Below are 27,819 nucleotides of genomic sequence, written 5' to 3' on the forward strand. Positions count from 1 at the left end.
TGGTTTGGCTATTAAACGTGATGGCAGCAGCATCTTGGAGCAGCTCAAAACCAGCCGACCCCTAAGTATGTGAGAGACCCAGACAGGATTAGCAGCACTTCTCACTCAACCCACTCTGACTGCAGACACAAGAGTGAATCCCGTCAAGACCAGAAGAAACACCCAGTTAACCTGGAGATTTGTGAGCAAATCTGTCTAAAGCCACTGAGTTTAGTGATGGTTTGTTATACAGCAGCTAAACAATACAGACACTCAGCTCAGCCAGGCCTGGGATTCAGAGAGAGAAGCTCTCCTTGCACTCACTGTCACCATTCTTGGGTACACAGAATCACTTGAGCGTCTATTCTTTTCTAAGACAGTGAGAAAACTCCCACATCTGTCAATGTACACTGTGCTCTAATGCACTGGCTCTTGTTTAAATGCCCTGAGGGATTTAATTGGACAAAGCCCCTAGCAAGACTGGGGTCTAAGCTGCTTCTCCTTTAAAGCCTCTTAGACCAGTTAATTCACTCCACACTAGATGGAAAGATTCCTGGGCGAGGCTTTTAAATAAGAATAACAACTGAAATATGTTGACTGAACTTATATCCTGGTCAGATTCAGGGAATTAAGGCAGGACTCATATGCGTACAAATCTGTGGATCTCTTCTGAAAATGTGACTTCATTTCCACCAGACGGCTCTCCTGTCTTCAAGCTGTTTGACTCCTTGAAAGTCACAAAGGTAAAGAATGAGGTTGGCAGCCGTTATCTGCCATGTCCACACATCCAGATGGAGCCGAATAGCTGCCTTCCTCTAGCCAGTCAGCTCTGTCCTCGTTTTCTCCTTCAATTTCAAGTTCACAATGTACAGATAGCTTGTCATCTTGTAAGAGAACGATCTTGTAAATTTGAGGGGAAGAGTAGGTTGGTTCACGCTGGGTTCTAGGAGCCCCTTAATTCCAAAGAAGTTTTTGTCCTGAAAAAGCTGTTTTCTAAGTCTTTTTCACAGCCTGGACACTCACCTGCGTCCGTTTGAACCACAGCTCTAAATATCCCTTGAACTGGTTGAACTTCTCCCTGTGTTTGTAGTAACAGAAGTGGGGCGCAAAACTTAGCCTTACCATCAGTCAACTATTGACTTCTTTCTTTTTCTTTCATCAGAGATGCCCTGTCTGTGGGATGTGAATTCAGGTTCTGAGTGCAGCTCAGACTTCCCAAAGCCCTTGAGGGCCACTGGTAGATTCCACCCATTCTTGTGGGCTGGCTAACAAGTGAAAGTCTCAGGGCAGACAGACCTTGGTGCCAGCTGGGGAGAATTAGGCCCCAAAGTCTGCACCCTCTATAGGGGACCTGGGAATTTCCAGAACAGCCCCAGCTTTCAGAATCCCAGAGTACCTGAAAGTTCTGGGCCAAGTGGAGCAGGATTTCGATCAAGAAATGGATCAGAACTTGCATTCTACGCAAGTACCAGTGGGATTGACTTAACCCCCAAACATGGGTCAAGTCACTGCCCTTCTCAAAGCCCTTTGGGGGTCTCTGCTCATCGCTTAGGGAGTCTCCCATCATCTGATGGTCATGGACCTTCAGGAGCAGAAGCACTGGGTCCCCATTTTGCTCACAGTGTGTTCTTCATGGCTAGCAGAGTGCCTTACACACGTTCGGTGCTCAACACGTGCTTGTCAGAGGAACAATCGGTCAATCAAGCCTGGTCTGGTCCCATCTCCTATGACCCCCCTCTCTGAACATGGTCTACAAGATGTAACACACTGGAGTTTGCCCAACACTCCATGCTCAGGCACTGTACTTTTGGACAAGCTGTCCCCTCTGTTGGAATGCTCACCCCTGGTCTTATTTTAGGCTCCCCTGAATACAGAATCTGAGATAAGGGCTTGGGTGCAGAGACTTTATCTGGGAAGTGACTCGAGGAAGCAGGAGTAAGGGGAGTGCAGAGCAGGAGGAAAAGTGTTGCCGGGCATTTGGCTCTGCTGTGCGATCCGAACCACAGAGAGAAAGTGTCAGAACTGTTCATAGGATGGGTACCTGGGGCACAGGCTGCCCTACCCTTGGCCCTCCACACTCCTTTGGGAGGCTTAGCCCCCTTTGCTTTCCCTTTACTTACTCCATACCGCCTTTCTCCATCCTACCCCTGCTCTCAACCTCTCGCCCCAAAGCAAATGCCAGCCCTTCTTTTCTCCCAGGGTAGTAACTCGTACTTCCTGACACCGTTTCATAACTGTTTCCTTGTCCAGCTCCCTCATCAGACTCCAACCTCCTGGAGGGTGAGAGATGTATTTTGTTTATTTTACATCCTTCATGCCAACAGCAGTGTCTGGAATATAGTAGTGGGGGCTCCATAAATGTTTGTTGAATTAAGTAGTATATTTAATTCCATTCCAAGGAGGAAATGACCAAGCTGGTGTCATTTCCAGAGAAATCCCCAAAGGAACAAGCTGGGACACTGTGGTGGCCACAGAGGTGTGCTGCTCAGACCCCTTCAGGAGAACCTGCTGCAGGACCAGAGATATCCGCGGGGCACTCACACAGAGGCCACGCTTCGGCCGGCTGCCTCAAGCCGTGACTGAGCACGGCACGGGTGCGAGAGCCCGTCTACGCCTGCCTGAAGGAGGATTCCTGCCAAGGGGCACCTTCACTTGGGGACTCCCCGTCGACCTGGCCAAGACTTTCTCAGATCTTTGTTGAGGGCTGGGGCTCTTCCCACCCAATCTTTCCTTCCTTTCCCCTCTCACGGGTGTTAGACCTGCATTGAGGTCTGAAGCTTCTCCTGCCTTCTCCTGCTACCTCCGCTTTCATCCATCACAGACATTTCCCTGGCGTCTGCTGCTCAGAGGGCCCAACTGACACAGACGCAGAAATAGACACGGCCGAGGATTTGAAAGAGAAAAGTTCAGATTAGAACTGGAGACTCCCTATGTGTCATCCCTCCTGAGATGTCTGATTAAAGACGATGGAAAGAGTGGCAAAGGTGGGTACTTAGCACGTGTGTCCACCACCACCAGGAGGGTCACTTCGGACTGGAAGTCTGCCTTAAGTGATCAGAATGACATCAGTAGTAGTAATGGGCATGATGTCAGTATCAAGGAAACAATATTCCCAAGTTCAAATGCCAAGTAACACGTAGCAAAATTCAACAGTCATCTGTGGGTTTTCCGACCAGCTCCAAGTATTGGAACTTAATCACATTATCCAAACGTTTCGTTGGAAATAATGGACACGATGGCAAAGAGAGGAATGTAGTGCTTCACCACTAGATTTTATTAGCAGTAAGATTCAGCGTTCACATGTCGGCAGCTCCTAACATGGGGTGAGGGTAAGCAGAACATCTTCCCTCACAGTTTCTTGGCTACAGAAGTTGAACCTTGGGAGAGAAAACAAAAAGTCAACGCTTCCTGACACACAGTTGGTGTGTTGAGTTTGATGACAGCCACTTCCTTCCCCTCGGTCTGAGTGAGTGGCGCGCCCTGTGCTCCAAACTAGACACTGGCTGAGTGAATATACCCCTTGGGTATAAAGGACTGCATTTTCCTTTCTAATTTTACCCCATGGCTATGCAGTAGCAGAAAGAAGAGGTATCACTGGACACTCCAAAGGACACGGAGGGTCCGTCTGTCACGTCCCCAAAGCACCTGCTGAACAGGGCACACTGTCAGTGAAGGCACTTGAGGGAGAGGAGTAGCAGCAAGACAAGAAATCAGCCAGAGTAAGAAATCCCGAGGTCCTGGTGTGACAGTGGCTAGGCGTTCTTATTTTAAGTCAGTATTGAATTGAAATGACTCATTTACTCATCAAGACTGAGCAATACTTAGGAGGCTTTGGAGCTGATTTTCTTTAACAAAATACAGAAGCATATGTAAAGTGCCTGGCACATAAAAAATGCTCAGAAAATGCTCTTTTCTCTTCATCTTCATTTGCTTCTCTGTAATCTAATGGCTAGCCGATGTGCAAATAGCAAATTAAAGGTTAGGGGCAGGACAGGAACAAAGATGCAGACGTAGAGAATGGACTTGAGGACATGGGGAGGGGGAAGGGTAAGCTGGGACAAAGTGAGAGAGTGACACGGACATATATACACTACCAAATGTAAAATAGATAGCTAGTGGGAAGCAGCCGCATAGCACAGGGAGATCAGCTTGGTGCTTTGTGACCACCTAGAGGGGTGGGATAGGGAGGGTGGGAGGGAGATGCAAGAGGGAGAGGATATGGAGATATATGTACACGTATAGCTGACTCACTTTGTTATGCAGCAGAAACTAAAACAACAAGGTAAAGCAATTATACTCCAATAAAGATGTTAAAATAAATAAATACTTTTAAAAAGAAAAATATTGGACAGGATGAAACTCAGTGCAAATTAGTGAAGGACTTGACTAAAAGCTCCCTCTCATTTGATGGCAATTCATAAGTTAATGTTATTCTTCATTTTTCCCATTAGAATATAATAAATTAAGATATACCATCAAGAAAACACTAATATTGAAAAGGGTCACAAGAAATGAAGGGCACACAATATATAAAAATAAAGGTGATCTGGATTTCTATTGTGGTAGTTAAGGATTTGCTGAAGTCAGATTTCCGCACATGAATTCTGGCATTGAGCTTTCATTGAATTATCTGTAAAATGGGGATAAAAACTACTTATTTCCCATCACCGCAATCAAGAGAGTAAACATATCCATTATTCCAAAATTTTCCTCCTATCCTTTGTGATCTCTCCTTCCCATCCCTTTCCATCTTCCCTTCCCCCAGGCAACCACTGGTCTACTGTCGTTATAGACTACTTTGAATTGTGTAAAATTTTATATGAATGGAACCAAAGGTGTATGCACTCTTGTTTAGCTTCTTTCATTCAGTATAATTTTGTTCAGTATAATTATTTTGAGATTCATCTATGTTGCTGCATGTATCACTAGTTTGTTCCTTTTCACTGCTGAGTAGTGTTCCATTGTACAGAAGACCACAATGTGTTTATCCACTCCCTTGTTGGTGGACTTTGGGTTACTTCCAGATTTTGACTATTGCAATAAAAGGTACTATGAATATTTATGTACAAATCTTTGTATAAATATATGCTTTCTTTCTCTTGGGTAAATACATAAAAGAGAAATGGCTGAATTGTAGGTAGGTGTATGTTTGGCCTTTTAGGAAACTATCAAAGAGTTTTCCAGAGTGGTTGCATCATTTTACATTCCCATCAACAGTATATGAGAATTCAAGATTCTTCACATCCTCACCCGTGCTTGATAATGTCAATCTTTTAAATTTTAGCCATTTAAATAAGTTTATGTTGGTATATTGTTTTTGATGTGAAATCACTGTGGTTTTAATTTGCATTTCTCTAATAATTAATAGAACGTCCTTTTCTGTTCTTTCACTTTTAATCTATTTGTGTCTTTATATTTAAAGTACATTTAAGGTAGGTAGCATACAGTTGTGTATTGAGTTTTTAAAATCCAGTTAAACAATCTCTGCCTTCTAATTGTTGTATTTTAATTTAATACATTTATTGATATGGTTATTATCTTGCAATTTGTTCCCTATGGTGTTTTTCCCCCCTTTTTATGCCTTAAAAAATTCCATTTAATCTCTTTTTTGGCTTATTAGCTACAGTTCTTTGTTTTAATATTTTAGTGGTTGCTTTAGAATTTATACCATATATTTTTAACATCACATTTTACCTTCAAGTGATAATATTTTAATTTACATATGGTACAAGAACATTATAAGAGTATGTTTCCATTTCTCCCCTCCTACCTAATGCCTAATGGCATTGTTGTTGTATATTTTACTTATACACGTTATAACAGCCCCTCCCCCAAATATTGCCATTACTTTTTAAATTGTCAATTGTTTTTAAAGACTTAAATAACCATATTTTAAAATCTCATATGTTTCCCAGTGTAGTTACTATCTCCTATGCTCACTTTTTTTTTAAACATCTTTATTGAAGTATAACTGTTTTACAATGGTGTGTTAGTTTCTGCTTTACAACAAAGTGAATCAGTTATACATATACATATGTTCCCATATCTCTTCCCTCTTGCGCCTCCCTCCCTCCCACCCTCCCTATCTCACCCCTCTAGGTGGTCACAAAGCACCGAGCTGATCTCCCTGTGTTACACGGCTGCTTCCCACTAGCTATCTATTTTACATTTGGTAGTGTATATATGTCCATGCCACTCTCTCACTTCGTCACAGCTTACCCTTCCCCCTCCCTCCGCATATCCTCAAGTCCATACTCTAGTAGGTCTGTGTTTTATTCCCATCCTACCCCTAGTCTCTTCATGACATTTTTTTTTTCTAAGATTCCATATATATGTGTTAGCATACGGTATTTGTTTTTCTCCTTCTGACTTACTTCACTCTGTATGACAGACTCCAGGTCCACCCACCTCACTACAAATAACTCAGTTTCATTTCTTTTTATGGCTGAGTAATATTCCATTGTATATATGTGCCACATCTTCTTTATCCATTCATCTGTTGATGGACACTTAGGTTGCTTCCATGTCCTGGCTATTGTAAATAGAGCTGCAATGAACATTTTGGTACATGACTCTTTTTGAATTATAGTTTTCTCAGGGTATATGCCCAGTAGTGGGATTGCGGGGTCGTATGGTAGTTCTATTTGTAGTGTTTTAAGGAACCTCCATACTGTTCTCCATAGTGGCTGTATCAATTTACATTCCCACCAGCAGTGCAAGAGTGTTCCCTTTTCTCCACACCCTCTCCAGTCTTAATTCCTTTCTGTAGATTCTTTTACAACCAGTATAACTTTCCTTTCTCTGAAGACTTTCCTTTAACATTTCTCATAGTGTTGACCGGTTGGTGACGAATTCTTTCAGCTTTGATATGTCTGAAAAGTCTTTATTTCATCTTTTTCTTTGAAAGATACTTCTGTGGATATAGAATTCTAGGTTAATGGTTTTTTCCTTTCAGTACTTTAAAGATGTTGTTCCACTGTTTTCTCACTTGCATTGTTTTTGATGTGAAATCTGCCTGTAATTGTTATCTTTATTCCTCTGTAGGTAATGTGTGTTTTTTCTCTGGCTGCTTTTAAGTTTTCCTCTTTATAACTGGTTTCGAGCAGTTTGATTTTCATGTGTGTTGGCACAGTTTTCTTCATGTTTTTTGTGGTATCACTTGGATCTATATGTTTACAGTTTTCACTATGTTTGAAATTTTTAAAGCCATTATTTCTTCAAGTATATATTTTTCTCCTTCCTCTTTTGGAGTCTTCAATGAGAACTATATTAGACTTCTTGAAATTATTTCACAGTTCACTGATATTCTTTTCATCAAAATTTTTTTTTCTCTCTGTTTCATTTTGGATACTTTCTATTACCTCTTAAACTCCCCTAATCTTTTCTCTCACAATGTCTAATCTGCTCTTTCATTTCAGATATTGTAGTTCTCATCTCTAGAAATTCAACTTGGACCTTTTTTCTATATATGCCATACCTCTACTGACCTTTTTAAACCAATGGAATACAGGTTTAATAGCTGTTTTAATGTCTATGTCTGCTCTTCTAACAGTTGTGTCGGTTCTGTTTTGGTTTCAATTGATTGATTATTCTCATTATAGGTTGTGTTTTCCTGCTTCTTTATATACGTGGAAAACTTTCATTTAATGTCATATATTGTGGATTTTAGCCTGTTAACTGCTGGATAATTTTGTATTCCTATAAATTTCCTTGAGCTCTGTTCTGGGGTGCAGTTATTTGGAAACAGTTTGATCCTTTCAGGTCTTGCTCATTCTAGGCTATTTTTTTGCCCACTACAGAGGGAAGACCTTCTTAAATACTCTACCCAACATTTCCTGAATTATGAGCTTTTCTGATCTGGTTGGTGGAAACAAGTACTGTTCCCAGCCCTGCAAGAGTACTGGGTACTATTCTCTACAATCCTTTCAGATGGATATTTCACAGACTTTGGCTAGTTTCCTCATATACATGTGCTGATCAGTACTCTGCTGAATGTTTAAGGGAATTTTCCAGCTCTCTGAGATTTCCTCTCTGTAGCTCTCTCTTCTCTGGTCCTCTGTCCTGTGAAATCCAGTTGCCTTGGATTTTCTGGATTCTTAGTTCTGTTTCTTCAACTCAGGTAGTCTACTGGGTTCTGCCTGAATTTTTCCTCTTTGTGCGACATCCTGGAGACTCTTTAAAGGCAGTAAGCTGGGACAATTTTAAGACTCTACCTTATTTGTTTCTTATCTCTCAGAGATCACTTTCCTTTTTTTAAACATCTTTATTGGAGTATAATTGCTTTACAATGGTGTGATCACTTTCTTTTGTTGCCTAATGTTCAGCGTCTTGAAAACTGTGGTTTGATATATTTTGTCTGAATTTTTGTTTGTTTCAGTTGGGAAGGTAAATCTGGGCTCTTGTTACTCCATCTTTGCCAGAAGCAAAAGTCTCCACACTGGACTTATATGAGGACTGAATGATATGACGGCAGAAGCAGCATAGCACTGTGCCTCAGAATTTGGTTTTATACTCAAAACACTTGGGCTGATATTGGTATTGTTATGATTATCATCATCATCATCACCTCACTGCTTCTGGTAGTTCACTATGGTAACTATCCGTTGGTTCACACACACTTTAGTCTTGATTAGAACCAAGGGTTGACCTTTGTCTTCACTAAAAGGACTAATGACACAGGACAATCTATTTGTATTCTTTGATAAGTTAAGTGTTTTCTCGGTAATTTAAGTGACAATTTGGTGAACCCAGGAAGCTTGGGGAAGATACACATATTAAGCACACGCATAACACAAGGCACAGCTGCTAAATGAACTCTTTCTTTTCACCTTAAGATTGTGAAGCCAGATTCTCATTCTAACACTTGTATCTGATCATACAACAGTCATCTACAAATCTATCAAAGTTGTTTTCCTAAAGATGTATACTTTCTTCTAAAGAAACAAAAGGTATTAGGAAGCAGCGGTGACTGAGATATAGGGGAACCACTGTAGGTGATTTAACTTAAAGTTGGCTTTCAGTGGGACTAGAATTATAAACATGACTCAATGCTTCAAATCTCTTTGGATTTTTATTACTTACACTTTTCCATCGTTGCGTTCCACACTGATCTTGGATGCTCCCACTCTGGGTAGAGTTGGGTTGATCACGTTATTGTACCAAATAAATTTAACCTTCTGCATATCTCCGACTTCCACATCTGAGTCAACTTCACTGGAATGAGTACTGCCTGGATGGAGAATGCCCCTTAGGAATGGAGAAGTTAATAAAAAACACATGAATATACATAAACATACATATAAATATACACATATATGTTTCTAAAACCAGTTAACAATGTATCTCTAGTAAGATGATTGATAGTACATTTGTGAATCTAATGGTTAAATAAATGTAGACATGTATGCCAACTCAGTGGTAGTTCAGTTGCCATCAATAACTCATATTACTTTGAAGTCGTCCTTATTTTAATAAAACTTCAAACATGTTATAGTCACAATCCTCCCACAATTTAATAAATGATGACATCATTATATCATCCTTTTCCAGTTGTTTTGTGGGTAGAACAATTATTTAGTGATTATAAATCTGATGCCATGCATCAAAATAAACATCTGTGGTTTTTCTCAGGAAACAGCAGAGAAAAAATTTAGAAACAGAGTTCTAAAATGTATTAAGGTACAAGGGTGAAATAGTCTCTTCCTTTTTAATTTTTTTTTTTTTTTTTTGCGGTACGCGGGTCTCTCACTGTCGTGGCCTCTCCCGTTGTGGAGCAGAGGCTCCGGATGCGCAGGTTCAGTGGCCATGGCTCACGGGCCCAGCCGCTCCGCGGCATGTGGGATCTTCCCGGACTGGGGCACGAACCCGTGTCCCCTGCATCGGCAGGCGGATTCTCAACCACTGTGCCACGAGGGAAGCCCTAGTCTCTTCCTTTTAATGACACATGGCAGTACTGTACTTCTAAAGGGGTTCAGAACAAGTCTCCCCAGAATGTGCCACTTTGGCAGGTGGACTATTTTGAGCTGAAGGAAATCAAGACCCAGCAGATTCAAGGATAACTTTTACCACTCCCTTAACTGCCTAAAAGAATTTAGATTGAAGGCCTGGTTCAGGAAGGGAACTATCACCTGAGATAACTACAAGGAATATGGACTAGGTGTGATAGGCTGGCGGGGAGCTCAGCTGGGCCTGGAGATCAAATTCCTCCCTGTATCCTGTTGTCTCTGCCTGTCATGGCAAACCTTTGTGCACCAAACATTTGTTCTTCCCATCTTACTGTGGATTGTCTTTCTCCCCTTTGAAGTCCCAGACCCCTGCTCCCTTCTCCTTAGCTCAGAATGGCATATAAGCCTCAATTGTCTCACTGCCTATGGGTCTCATATTCTTCTGGGATCCCCATATGTACATAATTAAATTAGTTTTTCCCCCTGTTAATCTGTCCTATGTTAATTTGATTACCTGACCAGCCAAAGAGCCAAGAAAGGTAAAGGAAAAGAAACTTTCCTTCCCTATATTCCCATATAGTAATGAATAAACTCTTATGTCCACGACATACATTGTATGTGTGAAGTATGCCAACATCGAAGGAGCTTAGAGTAGTAGTTTACTCACTTGAAAATTTTGTACTGCTTAGAGTTTCCTCTATCTCCAAACAAAGAAACTAGTATGTGTCCTCTAACCTTCCTTCCAGACAGTGTGACAGCCACCTTATACCTCCAACCTGCAAGGGGGAAATATTTGCAAAATATCAGCTTTTAGAAAAATTATTCTGGAAACAGGCTAACTTGGATTCCACTACTGCTGAATTTTGGTAGTTCTTCTAATCAAATAGTGATGGATATTCCTTTAACTAAATGTTCAGAGGGCAGACATTGGGGGAGGGGAGGAACACAGACTCTTTCCAAAGTCAAAAGATTTCAAGCCAAGGGATTAAGTTATATGTTTTGTTTTCGATTTTTTTTAACCTAACAATTTATTCTTGAACATTATAAGAACGTGATGTTAAAAGATAATGGAAAAATAATAGTGTGGTATTTTCATCAGTTTATTTTCTTTTCATAGATCACAAAATTTTAGAGTACTGTCATCTTTTTGTCTAAATAATCTATATTTATCTTTAACATTCTATAATTCAACTTTTCATCACCATTGGAATTGTATTAATTTATGGTAACCATTTTGTGGTACTAGTCAATAGTGAACTACAATTTTTTGCCATTTAGAGCTAGCCTGGGCCAAATTGGTAAGGGGATAAAATTTAGCTTTAGTTTTTACAATGCAGCTAACCCTACTGACTCGCATCCAAAGAGTTTTCTTCCTCTATTACCCAGAAAAGAAACCCAGGGTCTGTCCCCAAGTCTCACCATTCCTGCATTCTCTGATTCCCATCTCACATGGAGTCTACAATCCTCATATCTCTTGAATCTGTCACCTCCTTTCGATTCCCACAATCTCTGCCATCTCTCTCCTGGGTTATTTTTCTGCTTGTAAAAAACCTCAGAATTTTGCGCAGTGAAACTTTTAACAGAGTATGAAGAGGCTGGAGCAGAAGAAGCCTCCTGAATTCGGTACCAGAATCAACTGTGAAGAAATTTATTTTTGTATCATTGATAATTCAGGCCCTAAACTCTGTTCTGCCACCCAAATTAGCATGTTCACATTGAGCATGGCATTGATGTGTCTTTCCATTTGGGGGAGGAGGGTTTAAAACTTTTGTACAGAAAAGCACTTTCACACATTTCCACTGGATGTGATGAGATGCATAGTATTGAGAATTTAAGACAAATAAAATAGGGACTTACGGGCAAAATTGCTGACATCACCGGTGTTTAGATAAAATATCTGGCTCACTGCTTTGGTTTTCCCAGGAAATCTATCAGCATAGTGACCCATCTGCGGGCAGCCTTCACTTGGACAGGGGAAGCACTGGTTCTAGAGAAAATAAACAAATGATGAATGAGGATGCTCTTTTTTTAATAGTGTACCATCTTATTCCACGTGTTGTTGAATTTTCAAATATTTTAAAGCCAATCGTCTTCTGATAGTAAAAGAAGACTTTCACAGTGTCTCAACAAAGGTTAAAAATGAGTCTCATTATTTAAAATGATAAGTCAGCAATTTCACTATTAAATAACATGATACTAACATAAATATTATAAAAATTGATTAAGAGAATTTATTTATTTATAATTTAATCCGCTCTCTTTTGCCTTCTAAGTTGTTCCAGTTGCCCCAAGACACCCATCTGCCTTTAGGTGGTTAGAATTTATTTTAGAAAAGTTGCAAAAGAAAGAGCAGGAGGTGATAATCAGCTCCTGATACACAAAATAGGACTCACGGGGAGGACAATAGGCTTAAAAGTCAAGTTTTTCTCAATTTTCTCTAGCTCCCACTTAGCATATCAAGTCTGGAAGATTCAGATCTCAGAATTCTCCCAGGGTGAAGGGAAAATGCTCTAGCTGGTCAGTCAGGCTTAGCCATGAGGTCTGGAGAAGATGGATATCATACAGGAAAATGTCCTTTTTTCATGGGCCAAGAAACTGTGAGAAGAGAGGGAGAGGGATGGACAGAGGGGGAGGCAGATGGACATAAAATTTCCTGCTATGAAAGGGCAAGGATGCCCCACAGTAGCTGCAAGTGGTGAGCTCCTGAATCAGTGGACCAGATGGGGACTGGGCTGAATCTCGGGATCCACATTCAGCAAAAGCTAAGGGAAACTGAGCCCGCCAGGAAGAAATGGCCAAAGCTCTCTGAAAGCATTGCCCAAGCCAGTAGCTTGGACATGCCCAGACATCACCTGCAGATGGCAGCTATGAGCCCGTCAAGAAGGTGGACCCCCAAGCCTCCTCTCTGCCCTCCACACACACACTGACCACCACCACCATGATCACCTTGCCCAATACCAGCTTGGAAAGAAGTGGTCCAAAGGCTGAGAAATCTGCAAAACTGAGAATTTTTTCCTATAAAAGTGTCTGAGCATCACTCAAAAGGACTGTTTACATGATTGAATCAGATTAAATTTTAACTGGATGAAACCTAAAGCTTCTGTGTTTTTCGTTTTCCCCATTACCTAGAAAATGGGGATTTGGGAAGAAAATAAAAATAAAGTTAGACCAAAGAAGGGGGGGTGTTTTCATTGCATATGCAAGCTACATTGTGAATAAAATATGCACCCATCCCCTCTCCCCTATACCTAATAGCTCCTAATAGCTAACATTTGTTGAATGCTAATTATTATATTTTAGGTTCTAGGCTAAGTAATTAAAACATGTTATCTTATTAAATCCTCCCACCAAATCTATGGAATCTACCATTTTATTTACATTTTGAAATGAAGAAAGTGCCTTAGAGGAGTTAAGTATTTTGCCCCAAATCATTCAACTATTTAATGGTAGAACAAGGAATCAGATCCTCTCTCTTCATTGCTAAAGTGTATCTACTTGATAATTATAATTTCACCTAGCACGTTACTTGAAATTTTATATATTAAATAACATAGTGTATACATTTTTATTTGAAAAAAAATTATTGTGAAAGGAAAAGCAATAGTTAAAAAAAACCCAGGCAATTGATATGTCATATTCAAGATCAGATTTAAGGATCCCAACTTAGATATTTAGAGAATACCAAAAAGAAGATGAACATTCAAAAAAAAATCTTGGCAATTATGAGACTGCACAGAAATGTCCACATGCCCATAATCATATACCTTTATAAGGTTAACATTTAAAAGAAGTTTTTCATGTTCATCAGCATCCTGCAACCATAGATCAGATTTCCACAGACAATTTTTGCACTTAGAATTATTTCCAAACCAAGTGTGAACATTTAGCTGACACATACAGAAGTGATAGAGAACAAGGTAGATTGGGGATATTTCAGTTTACAAGCTCATTTCCCTAAAGTTCTCCAATGCTTTATCACTATTAAAATAAACATGTATTATTGAAAGTACAAATCATGTGGCAGTCATACAGTAACATTCACTGAATGCATGTCATGTATAGTGAACCACACTGGTCATGAGAAGCGATGGTCACAAAATTCTTTAGGTGCAAGATAGAATCGACTTACTGCACTGAAAGCTTTGTAAGAGGCACAAGGAAAGCCAGCAAAGCCATCAGGGTTGAGGATGCTGTCAGCATAATACTTGTAGCTTCTCAAGTGATTACAGGCCACAAAGTTGCGAGTTCCTTTAAAATCAGACATGATTACACATCAGTGACAGATTTTATTTTTTCAAGTTAATGTCATGGTCAGAATACAGCTGTTGAATAGATTTTTCTAACGAGTGTGGAACTCATGGCAGTCACAGAACAAAATCATTTATGGGGTCGTTATGATTTGAGATGCAATCAGAATTTAATATAATCTGTTTAAGATTATAATAGTTATGCCATTGCTAAATGAAACGGAAAAATAACTCTAGGAGGAGAAGATTGGTCTGTAAGGGATAGGTATGCCTGAGTAATGTATTCCCTGAATTAGATCCTTGAAAAGTTGACTACAAATACACTTTCTTTCCTATAGTCTTCTCAGGTCCACTTCCCCCAGTGAAAACCTGTATCTTGGGGATACAACGAAAAGTTCTTTGTTACAGAAAATGTGAGACCTGTACAATACCAAAATATTTAGCAAGTTTATCAAAAGGAAACACAGATTTCCCCCCCTCCACCAAGGAAATCTCTTCATATACATAATAGTTGTACCTTCCCAGAGCCCATCTATGTCAACAATCTGAGAGACAGCATTCTTCTTACATCCGGGCATTTGCTCGCCTCCATTTGGAAAGAAATCTAGGTGGCCCACAGTTTGGCTCATTCCTAGACCTGAAGAATTTTAAAATATGGGAAAGTTGATGTTAATGTAAAGACTCAAAACACTCTAAAACACTCTTATGTATAGACTCAAAAAACACTCCAGGGGGACAAATTGAGGAACTCACCCAGGTAGGGGATGATGGGGGCAGCATCTGTGTGAATTACATCCACAAACTGGGCATCGCTGGGGTCCAATCGGACTAGTTCAGGTGTGCCCTCAAAGCACGGTTCTGCTGGATCCAACCCTAAAATAGATAGGATGCGTCATGTCAGTGTCTATCGGTGGACATGCATGTTCACCTTTCTTTTTACAGACCTGAGTGCAGCATTGGTGGTAATCATGAGTAATGCGTGCAAAGAAATAAGCTGGTTCTTCCCTATCTTACCAATTTCTAAGGGAAATCTGTGTCTAATTGACCTTTTGCATGAAAGTGAATTTTCCTCAAACCATGGAATTTGGCCCTACTTATGGATGCTTAGTCATTGGGACAATCCCCGTCAATAGCACAGTTACAGCAAAAGAGCCAGACTCTGGGAAACACTGGACTCCTAAGAGATTTTCAAGCTAAAAGAGTTCCACCTATACTATAAACTCCTGTGAGGGCAAGGACCTTGGCTTTCACAGTCACTGCGACCACAGCTTGGCAAGTGCCTGACTGAGCCGGCTCTCATAGGCATTCACGGACTATGAGAAAGAATGTTCTCTCCAGCAAGTTATGGGTTTAATTCCATTTCTTCTATTATTTATGCCATCTCTTCTATTCACCAAACTCATCCTTTGTGAATACCTGACAAAGAGAAAATAGATATGAATAAGACTTCCAGATGTTCTTAATTCACATTTGAGTCACATGCAGTATTTATATGTTAAACAGGGCTCTGTAGACTAAAGATTGGTATTAAGGTCTCAGAACACACCGATTTCTCTGATCATGTGATCTAACTCGGAAAATGTGAAAACTTGTCTCCTCAGGCAAAAGCAGGTCTGTGCCAAATTTCTGTCCTTTTAGACCCCGTATAGGCTTCATTGAGTCCAACTTTGCAGCTTTGACCAACCTGTGATTCGTCCAATGGTCCCATTTGTCCTCCTTCCTGACTCCCCAGCAGCGTGGGCACCTAGACTGTGGCCAATGACATGGACCTTGGAAGGTGAGTATTCAAATGATGACTGTTGGGAAGAAAACTTCGTCAGAATGTTTTCAAAGTAGCAAAATTCAAGATGTGCAGGAAAGAGAACGCTCTGAAAACTCAATTTTTAAGAAGAGAAGCTTCTCCTTTAAAGCAATCAGTTTTCACGGATTTTTTCTTTTCATTTATCACGAGAAATGGCGATGGTGTAAAGTTTAAACTGGTGAAAGTAGTGTTCTCTTTTGTTGTTCTACTACGTAGAGGGGACCCTTGATGGATATGAGGACTTGTTACCCAGAGGTGGTGAAGCAAGTATTTGGATTAGAAAGTAATAATTATTCTTCAATAAGTGGTGTTGTGAAAACTTGACAGCTACATGCAAAAGAATAAAACTGGACCACTTTCTTAAACCATATACAAAAATAAACTCAAAATGGGTTCAAGACTTAAATGTAAGACCCGAAACCATAAAACTCCAGGAAGAAGCATAGGCAGTATATTCTTTGACATACATCTTAGCAATATTTTTTGGATCTGTCTCCTCATGCAAAGGAAACAAAAGCAAAAATAAACAAATGGAACTTCCTCAAACCAAAAAGCTTTCGCACAGTGAGGGAAACCATCAGCAAAACAAAAAGGCAACCTAGTAAACGGGAGAAGTTATTTGCAAATTATATATTTGGTAAAAGGTTAATATTCAAAGTAGACAAGAACTCACGTAACTCAATATAAAAAAACATAATCTGATTTCAAAAATGAGGAGAGAACCTGAATAGACATTTTTCCAAGTCAGACATACGGATGGCCAACAGACATATGAAAAGATGCTCAACATCACTAATCACCAGGGAAGCGCAAATCAAAACCACAACGAGGTACCACCTCCCACTTGTCGGAATGGCTATTATCAAAAAGACAACAGATAATAAGCGTTGGCGAGGATGTGGAGAAAAGTGAACCCTCAGGTACTGTTGGTAGGAATGTAAATTGGTAGAGCTACTATGGAAAACAGTATGGAGGTTCTTCAAAAAATTAGAAATAGAACTTCCATATGGTCCAGCAATTCCACTGCTAGTTATTTTTCTGAAGAAAATGAAAACATGAATTCCAAAAGATATATGCACCCCTATGTTTATTGCGGACTTGTTTACAATAGCCAAGCAATGGAAGAAACCCGAGTGTACATCAATAGATGAGTAGATAAAGAAGATGTGGTACAGACATACCATGTTTTATTATGCTTTGTTTTACTGTGCTTCACAGATATTGTGTTTTTTGTAAACTGAAGGTTTGTGGCAACCCTGCACTGAGCAAGTCTATCAGCACCATTTTTCCAACAGTATTTGTTCACTTTGGGTCTCTGTGTTACATTTTGGTAATTTTCACAATACTTTAAACTTTTTCATTATTATAATATTTCTTATGGTGATCAGTGACTTTTGATATTACTATTGTAATTGTTTTGGGGCGTCACAAATTGCACTCAAGTAAGATGGTGATCTTAATCAATAAATGATCTGCCAGCTCCACCAACCAGACATTGCAATGTATATTTTGGCACCTGAAACTAACAGAATATGGTGTGTCAACTCTACTTCAATTTTTTAAAAAAAGAAAAAGAAAACAATTAAGAAGAAAAAAGGAAAAGAATAATGAAAGCAATTACTTAAGCACTTTCAAGTTTAACATTTTCTAGGTGTTTAGTTACCAAATCAGGTTAGCTTGTGCTTCTCTTAAAAAAAGTAAAAACAGGGCTTCCCTGGTGGCGCAGTGGTTGGGAGCCCGCCTGCCGATGCAGGGGACACGGGTTTGTGCCCCCGTCCGGGAGGATATCGCATGCCGCGGAGCGGCTGGGCCCGTGAGCCATGGCCGCTGGGCCTGCGCGTCCGGAGCCTGTGCTCCGCAACGGGAGAGGCCGCGACAGTGAGAGGCCCGCGTACCACAAAAAAAAAAAAAAAAAAAAAAAAAAGAAAAAACAAACAAACAACAAAACCCCTACTTTAATCTTCAGGTTGACATTATCGTATCAACTTGGCTTAATAACTGGTAAACTTAGAAGAACTAATGATGGAATTCAGTAGAAACAATCTACCTGGTTGCTTGAATAATAGCACTTAAAAATCAGTATATTCACCTTAATAAGCGTATTGATGAAGCCCAGATCTAGATTTTATTTTTGAATTTTTCTTTTCAATCGAGGAGAACGCCAACTCTAAGTAGAAAAATACTTTACCAATTATCATACATACAGCAATTTTTCTGGAAGAGAATCCAGAGAGAGATGTGCACGGGCTTTTGTATAACCCAGAGGTAGTTACCTTAAGAACGTCAATGAAATATGCCACTTCTGCTCCCACAATCCGGATGTTCTGTGAGGCTTGTGTGTATCCGGTTCGGGAGCCACCTTTCCAGTCCACACAGATGCAGTTCACACTTTCCACCTCAAACAGGTTCTGGTGGAAGAGACACAATAAATAAGTAAAGAATTCAACATCTTTCCTAATTACTAATTAACACTCTTGAAGACTAGGGTAAATTCCCTCTTTGACCTACACAATATCGCGCTCACTTTTTAACCCCAAACAAATAAACAAAACTTTTAATCTGTTATGGTTATGGAGTCCTTTTTAAAGCTTAACATTGGCTCCAAACTAGAGATTTGGCCATAATGGGAACTGGATCCTTGGGATTTCTACAGCAACAGATGCATAGACATTTGTTGCAGGGAAAAGTGTATAAAATGTGGTACAATGGGTTGTCTCATTAGAGCATCATAAACTTCACAAGACGTTGTCCCGTACTAGATTGCACCTCAGGGCATTGCCTGTCTTGTTGACTTCTGTATCCTCAGTGCCTGGAAAAGTTCCTGGCACATAGTAGGTACTCAGTAAATATCTACTAAATAATTGCATAAATGAAAGACTATGTTAGGACCCTTTAAATATAGGTATTGAAGGCACATGAATAAGCTTTTCCATGATGGAAATACTAATCAAAATTTTTGTATGAACACGTTTTATTGTACATGACTGAAGTTATTTCACATAAAAATATAAACTTTCAGATATCTACTGGAAGCCTTTTTGATGGGGGTCAATGATAGTTTCGTGAATGCTAGATCTGGCAGGAATTTTATTTATTTGAGTATTTATTTATGCATAGCCCCACCTTTTTTCCAAGAAGAATTTGAGAATGCAGCAATCTTAGAAACCATCTCCGATTGTTTCATTTTACAGACAGAAAAATCCAAAGAGGGGAAACGATTTGCTAGTGTCCTGGTTAGCTAAGGATAGAATCAGAGCTTGAATCTACGGCATTTAACCTTCTAATTTAATGTACTTATTCCTCCATTATAATGCCCAAAGCCAAATCAAATGCAAGAAAAACACATCTGCTTTTCGGATCTCAGAAATAAATTGTATATGCATATCTGAAAATCTACATACCTTTTGAGCTGAGAATCATTTATTGATTTTTTTCTTCACTGTAGTATAGGAATCGATTACTACCCTCCCTACTCCGCCAGCCCAATAATCATCAGCTATAAATTATTTTCGAAGACAAGTTGTGGTTTTACTGATTATTTTTAAACTCGTGTAGTTAATTAGCCCCTTCATTTTAACTGTCTTCAAGATCAGTCGGAACTCTCTGGAGTTAACTCAGATCAGCCTTTGGCTTGAGTCACAGGCAGGCCTGAAATAAGACCCCTAAAGAAATGACTGCATCTTTGCGCCACAGCTGGCCACAAAATCTGGATGAAGAAATGAATCAATGACGATGTTCCTTAAGCAATAGCAGTTATTGGAAAATTTATTCTGTTTGATTTTCTGTCTTTTAATTCTTCATTATCACAGGGCACATAGCCAAAGGCAAATTTAAGAAAATAGGATCACTACTGCTGAAACAACAGAAGCCAGAAATGAAAATCTACACAGTTTTCCTAGCTATTGCTACCATAGGAGATAAAAGAGTAGCAAGGGAAAATAATTAGTTTGGGCTAAATGAGTTATCCTAGTTCTTCACACAGAAATCAAAGCCTATTGAAGAGACTAAAAGCTATTGAAAATGCAACAAATGTTGCATCAGTATGGCAACATCTGTTGCTAAAGTTTAGAAATATCTCTGTATTAGTTATTAAATAATCACTACCCAGAGCCACCAAATGCCTGCCAGCCTTGCTGGTCTGATGGTCCCAGGTCCCCTATGCCCCGTGTCACCTCCTGGACCTCCTCTGGGAACCCCAGGCCCAGTGGGGTCAGAGGATCCTCCAGCCTCATGGTGGCAGGCATCTGTCCTGCTTGGGTGGGGCCTTGCCTTCTCTGTTGTTAATTATCACTCTGGAAACAAACTTCCCTTAAGAGATTTACAGTCTCACCTTGCAAATGTTATACAGCCATTTTTCTTCTCCCTTGTCTATGAATCCATGAATAATAAAGCAAGTTTTTCTATTTGTATTGAAATTGGAGTTTATGATAGTAGATGGATCTGCAACGAGTTTCTATTTGGGAGAGAAAAAGTGTTTAATGTCAAGTTTCTGAAAATGTCAAATAGAACTGTTACGAGGAGGGAAGTGGCAGATGGGAGAGGACACCTGGGACTTGGGAGCCTTGTGAGTAAGGATTCTCTCATTACAACCAAGCTGTTCGCAATCATCACCAAGTCGATACTTTCCAGATGTCATAACATTTTTGCATTTGCTCTACTTGGGGTAATATGTCTCCTATAATATTGGTGGTAGGGTCTTGTCTCCACCCAATGGAAGACTATGTATGTGTGTGTGTGTTTTTTATAGATACAAAATATGTTGGGAGGTTATACATAATACTTAGAGATTATATATATGTAATATCCATATTTAGAATATTGTATTAATTGGTACCATAGAGGTAGAATAAAAATAATATCAAGTTAATGGATACTTTAAACAAATTATCAAACAAACCTTTTATAAACAAGTTATATAAAATAATACAGTCACTGTGCTAAAAGTCTACAGAGGTGCAAATTCCACTGTCTGATTTGTTCTCTTTAGAAGACAAAATTGGGTATCCTTATTACATAAAACAGATGAAACTTAGTTCTGAAAACCATGAGTGTTCTTACTTGAAAGTTGTCTGGGTTCTCGTTAGTGTATAGGAGGAAACGAGTGTTGACATCTTCTGGAGACCAGGGCAATATTTTGAAGGGTCTTTCTACAATTCCTGCCCAAGGGGAATCATCACTGAAGCAACCAAGTCTTTGATAGCAGATTTCTCTTCCTGCAATCACCCAGAAGTGTTAGTTTCACCAGAATGCTCTTTTTGATGGTCTCTCTGACAATATATGAGTTAAACTACATTTTGTGGCATATTTTCTTCCTCCACATCCTCAGACACCTTCCTATAGACACACTCACAAAGCAGCTTCACCAGACACCATCCCAGCTAAAGACAGGCTGCTGCTTCTCATTTCCACTATGTAGGACTGCCTCACTCCCCTTCTGCCTCTGTCCAGTCCCATGCTAGGACTCATCTGAGCCTCTCAACTCAGACGTCTTCTCTGGGCCATTGGTGCCCAAGAAGGGAGCAGTCTTGTGTCCCCAGGTCTTGGTAGTAGGGGGTGAGGTGCTTACCTCCTTGTAAACAACTTCTGGCATTGGGCTTTGGGCTTTGGCTTGAGAGCTTAAGTTTCGTGCAAATGCCAAAACTTTACGTCTCTACCTAGGTGAGTATTTAGGTCTCTGACCTGTATTTGAGGGGCATCCTGGATTCTTGTGATGAAGAAGCTGCTTACAAATAATCAAACAGAAAGCCCATGGTTTGACACAACTCTGTGCTTGAATGTTAACCCATAAAAGAACAACACAAAGGAAGGGTTCTCCAGGGGGATAAAGTCTCCATTAATAGTGGGAGCAGGGCTTCCCTGGTGGCGCAGTGGTTGATTGAGACTCCGCCTGCCGATGCAGGGGACGCGGGTTCGTGCCCCGGTCCGGGAAGATCCCACGTGCCGCAGAGCGGCTGGGCCCGTGAGCCATGGCCGCTGAGCCTGCGCGTGCGGAGCCTGTGCTCCGCAACGGGAGAGGCCACGGCGGTGAGAGGCCCACGTACCGCAAAAAAAAAAAAAATAATAATAATAAAAATAAATAGTGGGAGCAGGAATAGGAGTAGTAGTTGTGTAGGCGCTGCATTCTCGGCATGTGCCACGTGCTGGGCAAGATGATTTACGTGACTTATCACACCTAAGTCTCACAGTTACCCTACGACAGGGGTGGCATTATAGGCCCAGTTCACAGATGAAGATAGTGAAGCACAGAGAGGTTAAGAATTTTACTCAAGGAAATACAGTTGTGGCTGAGGAACCAGGGTTCAGACCTTACGCTTGACTCCGAGCTAGGGTTGCTAAATTTAGCAAATGAAAATACAAGTTAAGTTTGAGTTTCAGATAAACAATACACTTTTTATTATAACAATAACAATAAATTTAAATTTTCTTAACTTAAAATTTTATTTATTATAATGACACATTTTACCATTTATGGAGCTGTGTCACGTATTCTTTGTTTTACCTGAAATTTAGCTTTCAGTGGCGTCTTAGCTTTTACCCGGCAGCCCTGCCCCCGGCGCTCGCGCTCCTAGCCATGGACCTCTCCCCCGCGCTCCACTTCTCGTCCTCACTGTAGCCTGAATTCAGGTGGTGTAGCCCTTCTTCCAAGTACTGAGCAGCAAGTCTCTTCCAGCGTGACATAAATATTTTTTCTTACCTACTACTGCTCCCAGCAACAGCGAAAGTGGCCAGATTAGCAGCATCTAAATAAAATTTTAAAATATAATTAAGTCTGGCTAAGTAAGTTTTTAAAAGATTGGCGTGATTCAAGTTCAGTTAGACCTCTGAGGGAAAATGGGTAAATTCGACTGAATTAGACTTAGTAAACATGTTCCAGACTCACCATGGCAGTTCTGTCAAGTTCTGCCCACAAGATAGCACCTAGAGGTCCTTTTATAGGCAAACCTTATCTTTTTGAGCAGTTCCATGGAAAAGTGGCATGAAAAGAGAGGAGGTTCCAAGGATGTATTTCTAATTCTAATCATAAATAAACCAAGATTGATAGAGTAGGTAAAATTTTCCACAATACTTTTGGAAAGATGAGAAAAGGGTAGATAAGAACAGTTCTCTTTCAATGTGATTATACAATGCTTAGAATCACCATAATTTCATTGTAGTGAAGGCTCTAGTCTGCCCATTTTTTTAGTTTACAATTCTCTGTGCAGGTCTGTGGGTATGGGTGAAACTAAATTGTTTTCATAGATTTGATAGCAGCACTCTTGACCACAAATACTAAAAGCTTACCAGCTCATGCAGTTTTTGTACAACCTTGCCTTACCTTCCAAAACAGTGAAATAGAGGCAATTCTTCAAGAGAGTTCATTTCTTTCAGGAAAGCTGTTGATAGTTTATTTTGATAGTCCATAGGACTAGTTTATTTCTCAACAATAACATGGAGGAAAGAATAAATGAACTGATGAAAGGAACTGGGGGTACTTCTAAGAACATAGAGGTGAAATCAGTGACCCCATCACCAAATGAAATGATACATAAGAGAAAAACAAAATTCAACTTGGAAAAAAATGGTCTGGGAAATATAACATGGAAGAGAATTATTTGATAGAAAAGAACTGGGATGTTTTCAGCTGGTGACTGCATTGCTTAAAGTTAATTTTAAAAAGACTGGGATAGGCTACTATAATTTTAAGAGACTGGAGCATTTGGCCTGACAGCATCACAGCTATAGGTCAGATCATATGAAATTGTCACGTTTGTAGGTCAAAAATGGTCAAAGGATTCAGTTCCCTGACAAAGTTTACAGGTACAGAAAAAAAGCAAGAAACTTATTTGTGTATGAAGAAAACTCAGGAATGTTGGGCACGGGAAACGTTAAAATCAGGACAGAAGTTGCAAGGAAGGAATCCCATGGATGAGAGCAGTGGCAAAGTCCCACTGAATATCCTTCACGTCTCGGCATTTAATCCTATCCTTAGGGACTCTTCTCCAGCGCTGATTAGGTTGGTTTCCCTCTCTCCTCTAGAAACACCTCCCTTCAGAGCTAGCCTCATTTGACACCCAACACAATCAGGTGCGGATCATAAACTCTGAGAAGGCTGGAATTCTCCAGGCCTTGTCTCAGGTCAGCATCTAGCCACGTTGGCATGAAACAGGCCCTGAACACATCCCCCATGAATGAACGAACAAACAAATGAGGAAATGAATATAAAAAGCACTATAGTTTGAATAATTTCTATAGGAAAAACTGCCTACACAATCGCACAGTAAAGAACTGTGATTTTTAACTAAAAACAAGCAAAATTAAAAAACCAAAAAAAAAAAAAAAAAAAAGGAACCAATGTTCACTCTGGAGTTTACTATAAAATAAAATACCTTCTGTGTGAATTACCAAATAATTCACACAAAATTTCCAAGCTGGCATTTTAGATAGTACAAAATTTAATCCATAGTTAAGGAGACCTTTGTTCAATATAGGTTGTAGAATTAGGACCAAAAGTCACCAAGTTCTGAAACAGAGACTAGAGTTCATGGGGAATTAAAAAAAAAAAAAAAACTAAAAGAAGTTCAAATGTTATAGTGTTTAGGGAACAGTCAATTTCCCAAACTGTTATAAAAGCTAAGAAAGGAATTGTATGTAATCAGCAGTCTATCATGTCAATTCTGGATGAATGTCTTCCCCTAAATTCAATCTCGCTGAACCCTTTAGTTGGGTTGTAAAATTGTACGAACTATATTGTTTCATTCAGATCACTAACATGCTATCTATGTCTGTTTATAGTGTGTATAGGAGAGACTGCTGGCCTCTTCCTCCAGGGAATAGAACTAAACTCTGTTACCCAATCTGTTTTGTATATGATGTGCCACACGATCAACTGGCCAATGAGATGTGCGTGCACACGTGCACATCGGTTCTAGTCCTGTTCATAAAAAACCCACACATGATCTGCCGTGTGCCTTCCTTTCTGTGGCTTGATGCAGACAAGAACAGTGACTTTGAAGGCCATGTGTTGAAGCTGGTGGAACCACAAGATGGAAGGAGCCTGGGTTCCCTGCTTAGATGAAAGCCACCCATCAATCGCAAACACCCATTTTGAACTTTACATAAGCAAGAAATAAATTCCTATTATGTTAAGCCACTGATATTTCAGGGTTACATCAACTAGCATTACCTCAACCAACAAAGATCATTTTATTGTACAATGACTTCTCCTACTTCCAAGAACAGTTCAGGTACCAAACACTGAATCCTGGGTTGCAAATTTTACCATGAGATTTGGATGCAAACATTATGCAAAACATTCATACTTTGCCAGGTTATTTTCCAATTCTTGGCTTAAAAAACCCCTCTTTCCTGCCACTTCCCAAATTATAAAAAGTAATTGCCCAATTCTTCACTCTATTTTTGTAGAATTTTAATTTTACTGGGTATTTTTCAGTTCAGACCCTGATAGTGACCATTGTTTCACAAGCACCCTGGGGCCATATGATACTTCAAGTTTTAGTGAGAATTCACCCAGCGTTGCCTGGGCCCCCAGATGCAACTTACTTGTAGTTAGAGCAGTTCAGCGTGCTGGGTACCTAGGAAACTCTCAAGCACCACAGGCAGGTGGATTGGAGCTACCACCAAAATTCTGTTCTTCACTAGATTTTGCTACTCCTCACATCTCAGGATTGAGGGCTAGAGGGTGGGCCCTGTGAAAGCTGACAGAGACACGGCAGTCCTTCTCCAGCTATTGCATGGCATTGAAGGTGGGCTTTCATTGAAAAATAATTCTATGTCTCCTGGATTCAGCAGAGCACTACATAACATTGATTCAGTTTTGACTCTGAAACCTTGGACATTTAAAAATAAAAAGATAAACTTAGACGTTTCTAATCCAGTAGCCATGTTTGCAGAGGAGTTAAATATTGACATATGTTTGGCTCTGATTCTGGCAACCTTGTGATACAAAACTCCAGGTGAGAGAAAGAAAGACCCTGGGACACCTGTGTGGCCAGATAACTGGCATGTTAGCCAAACAGGGTCTCATTTACTTAACCTTCAGAGACCCTGTCGTGTCCTCCCTTATCCTACTCAGCCCACAGCCAGGGCCTTCGATAGGAGGGAGAATATGCCTACCTGAGGATGCCAGACTTCCCCGAGCAGAAGGAGACTGAAATAATTTGAGGGTTATTGTGGCCTCACACCTTCCAGAGCAACCGTCCTGCCAAATGTCAGGTGTTTCTGGGACTTCCCTGGTGGCGCAGAGGTTAAGAATCCGCCTGCCAACGCAGGGGACACGGGTTCGAGCCCTGGTCCGGGAAGATCCCACATGCCCCGGAGCAACTGAGCCCGTGAGCCACAACTACTGAGCCCGCGTGCCACAACTACTGAAGCCCATGCGCCTAGAGCTCGTGCTCTGCAACAAGAGAAGCCACCGCAGTGAGAAGGCTCTGCACCGCAACGAAGAGTAGCCCCTGCTCGCCGCAGCTAGAGAAAGCCAGCACGCAGCAGTGAAGACCCAATGCAGCCAAAAATAAATTAATTAATTTAAAGAAAGAAATACCACTTCATAGCTGAGTGTGCTTATTAAAAAAAAACAAAACAAACGTGAGGGATTTCAGTGCACCCAGACTCAGGGACTGAAATTATAGTCAACCCTCGTCTGTTATGTATGAAGATGGTTTACTTTGTGAAAAAGAAGAACAAGCATACTTAAAATTGTATAGCATTAATTATTCAGTTTTACATACTTACAAAGTATGCATTTAATGTCCTACAGAACCTGTGGAAGCTTTAGCTATTTTTCTTATGAGGATAGTGAGACTCAGAGAGTTTGAGCAACATTTCCAGGGTCACACTGTTGGTAAGCAGGAGAGCTAAGTCTTGGGGACAAATTCTTTCCTCCAGCTCCAGATGACTTGTGTAAATCCACAAAAGGCCATGTTCTCCAAGGCTGTGTTACAATTGATCTAAAAATGGTCAAGAATGGGTACCATAGGAGATGTTAAATGTGTATGTATATATATATGTATAAGACTGGGTATCTGCCTTCCAAAACAAAGCCACACATATTTTTTTAGATAACTTGTTTTATTTGTATTTTGTTCCCTTACTACTAATGCAGCAAATGGCAGTTTTTTTTCAAATGGAAATACAACTTTTGTGATATTAAATACGATAATCATTTCTTTCCTGGGCCATCACAGTAGTCTTCTAATTGCTTTTCTTGCCCTCAGGACAGTGTCTATCCCTCTACACACTGCCTGACAGTCAGGTTTAAAATGCAGACTGGCCACTATTGTTTTTAAAACCCCAGCCCTGTGCTTTCTAGATCAGCACAGCCTAATAGGAATATACTGTAAGCCACATTTTAAAAAGTAAAAAGAAATAGGTGAAATATATTTTAATAACTTATTTAAAATACACCAAATATTATCATTTCAACATGTGGCACATTTCAAGGGACCACATGTGGCTAGCACCTATCATATCGGATAGCACAATTCTAGATCAAATTAACTCTTCTTATCACAAGTAAAGCTTTACAGATATGGTTACCTTCTCTGAGGTTTTTAACCTTGTTGCATACCCATTTGGTCCATTTTCCAGCCACTTTGAACTCCTTTCAAAACATGAGCTCTCAAGAGAGTTTAATGGGATCCAACAACAGGGTACTTAAAGAATGGAATAACAAGATTTTCCAGATGTCATTGAGCAGGACGAGACAGCAAATAGGTAGAGAGATGCAAAATTCAATAGACCCAGAGATCACAGCTTGGATACTGAGAGCTATGCTGAAAGAGAGACAAAAGAGAGATAGCAAGCAAAGGAAAAAGAAAAAAGAAAGAAAGAAAAATATTAAACTAATAAT

At 40.1% G+C, this 27,819-nt stretch overlaps 1 protein-coding gene across 2 annotated transcripts; it reads right to left on the reverse strand.

Moving 5' to 3' along the window:
• Nucleotides 1–3,292: 3,292 nt before the first annotated feature.
• LOC131749834 (pancreatic triacylglycerol lipase) lies at nt 3,293–22,711 on the reverse strand. 2 transcript variants are annotated; one of them, XM_059051726.2, is made up of 12 exons: nt 22,666–22,711; nt 21,030–21,184; nt 20,302–20,424; nt 18,245–18,379; nt 15,855–15,966; nt 14,924–15,043; nt 14,688–14,807; nt 14,053–14,171; nt 11,781–11,910; nt 10,591–10,699; nt 9,061–9,225; nt 3,293–3,356 (listed from the first exon to the last, which is right to left on the reverse strand). In XM_059051726.2, exons 1-12 carry the CDS (start codon nt 22,709–22,711, stop codon nt 3,293–3,295), a joined length of 1,398 nt encoding a protein of 465 aa, XP_058907709.1. The 2 variants fall into 2 exon arrangements, with proteins under 2 accessions (XP_058907709.1, XP_066883537.1); XM_067027436.1 differs by having other exon boundaries at nt 21,015–21,184.
• Between the last annotated feature and the right edge of the window lie 5,108 nt (nt 22,712–27,819).

Source organism: Kogia breviceps, chromosome 2 (genome assembly GCF_026419965.1).
Source record: "Kogia breviceps isolate mKogBre1 chromosome 2, mKogBre1 haplotype 1, whole genome shotgun sequence".
Lineage (NCBI taxonomy): Eukaryota > Metazoa > Chordata > Mammalia > Artiodactyla > Physeteridae > Kogia > Kogia breviceps.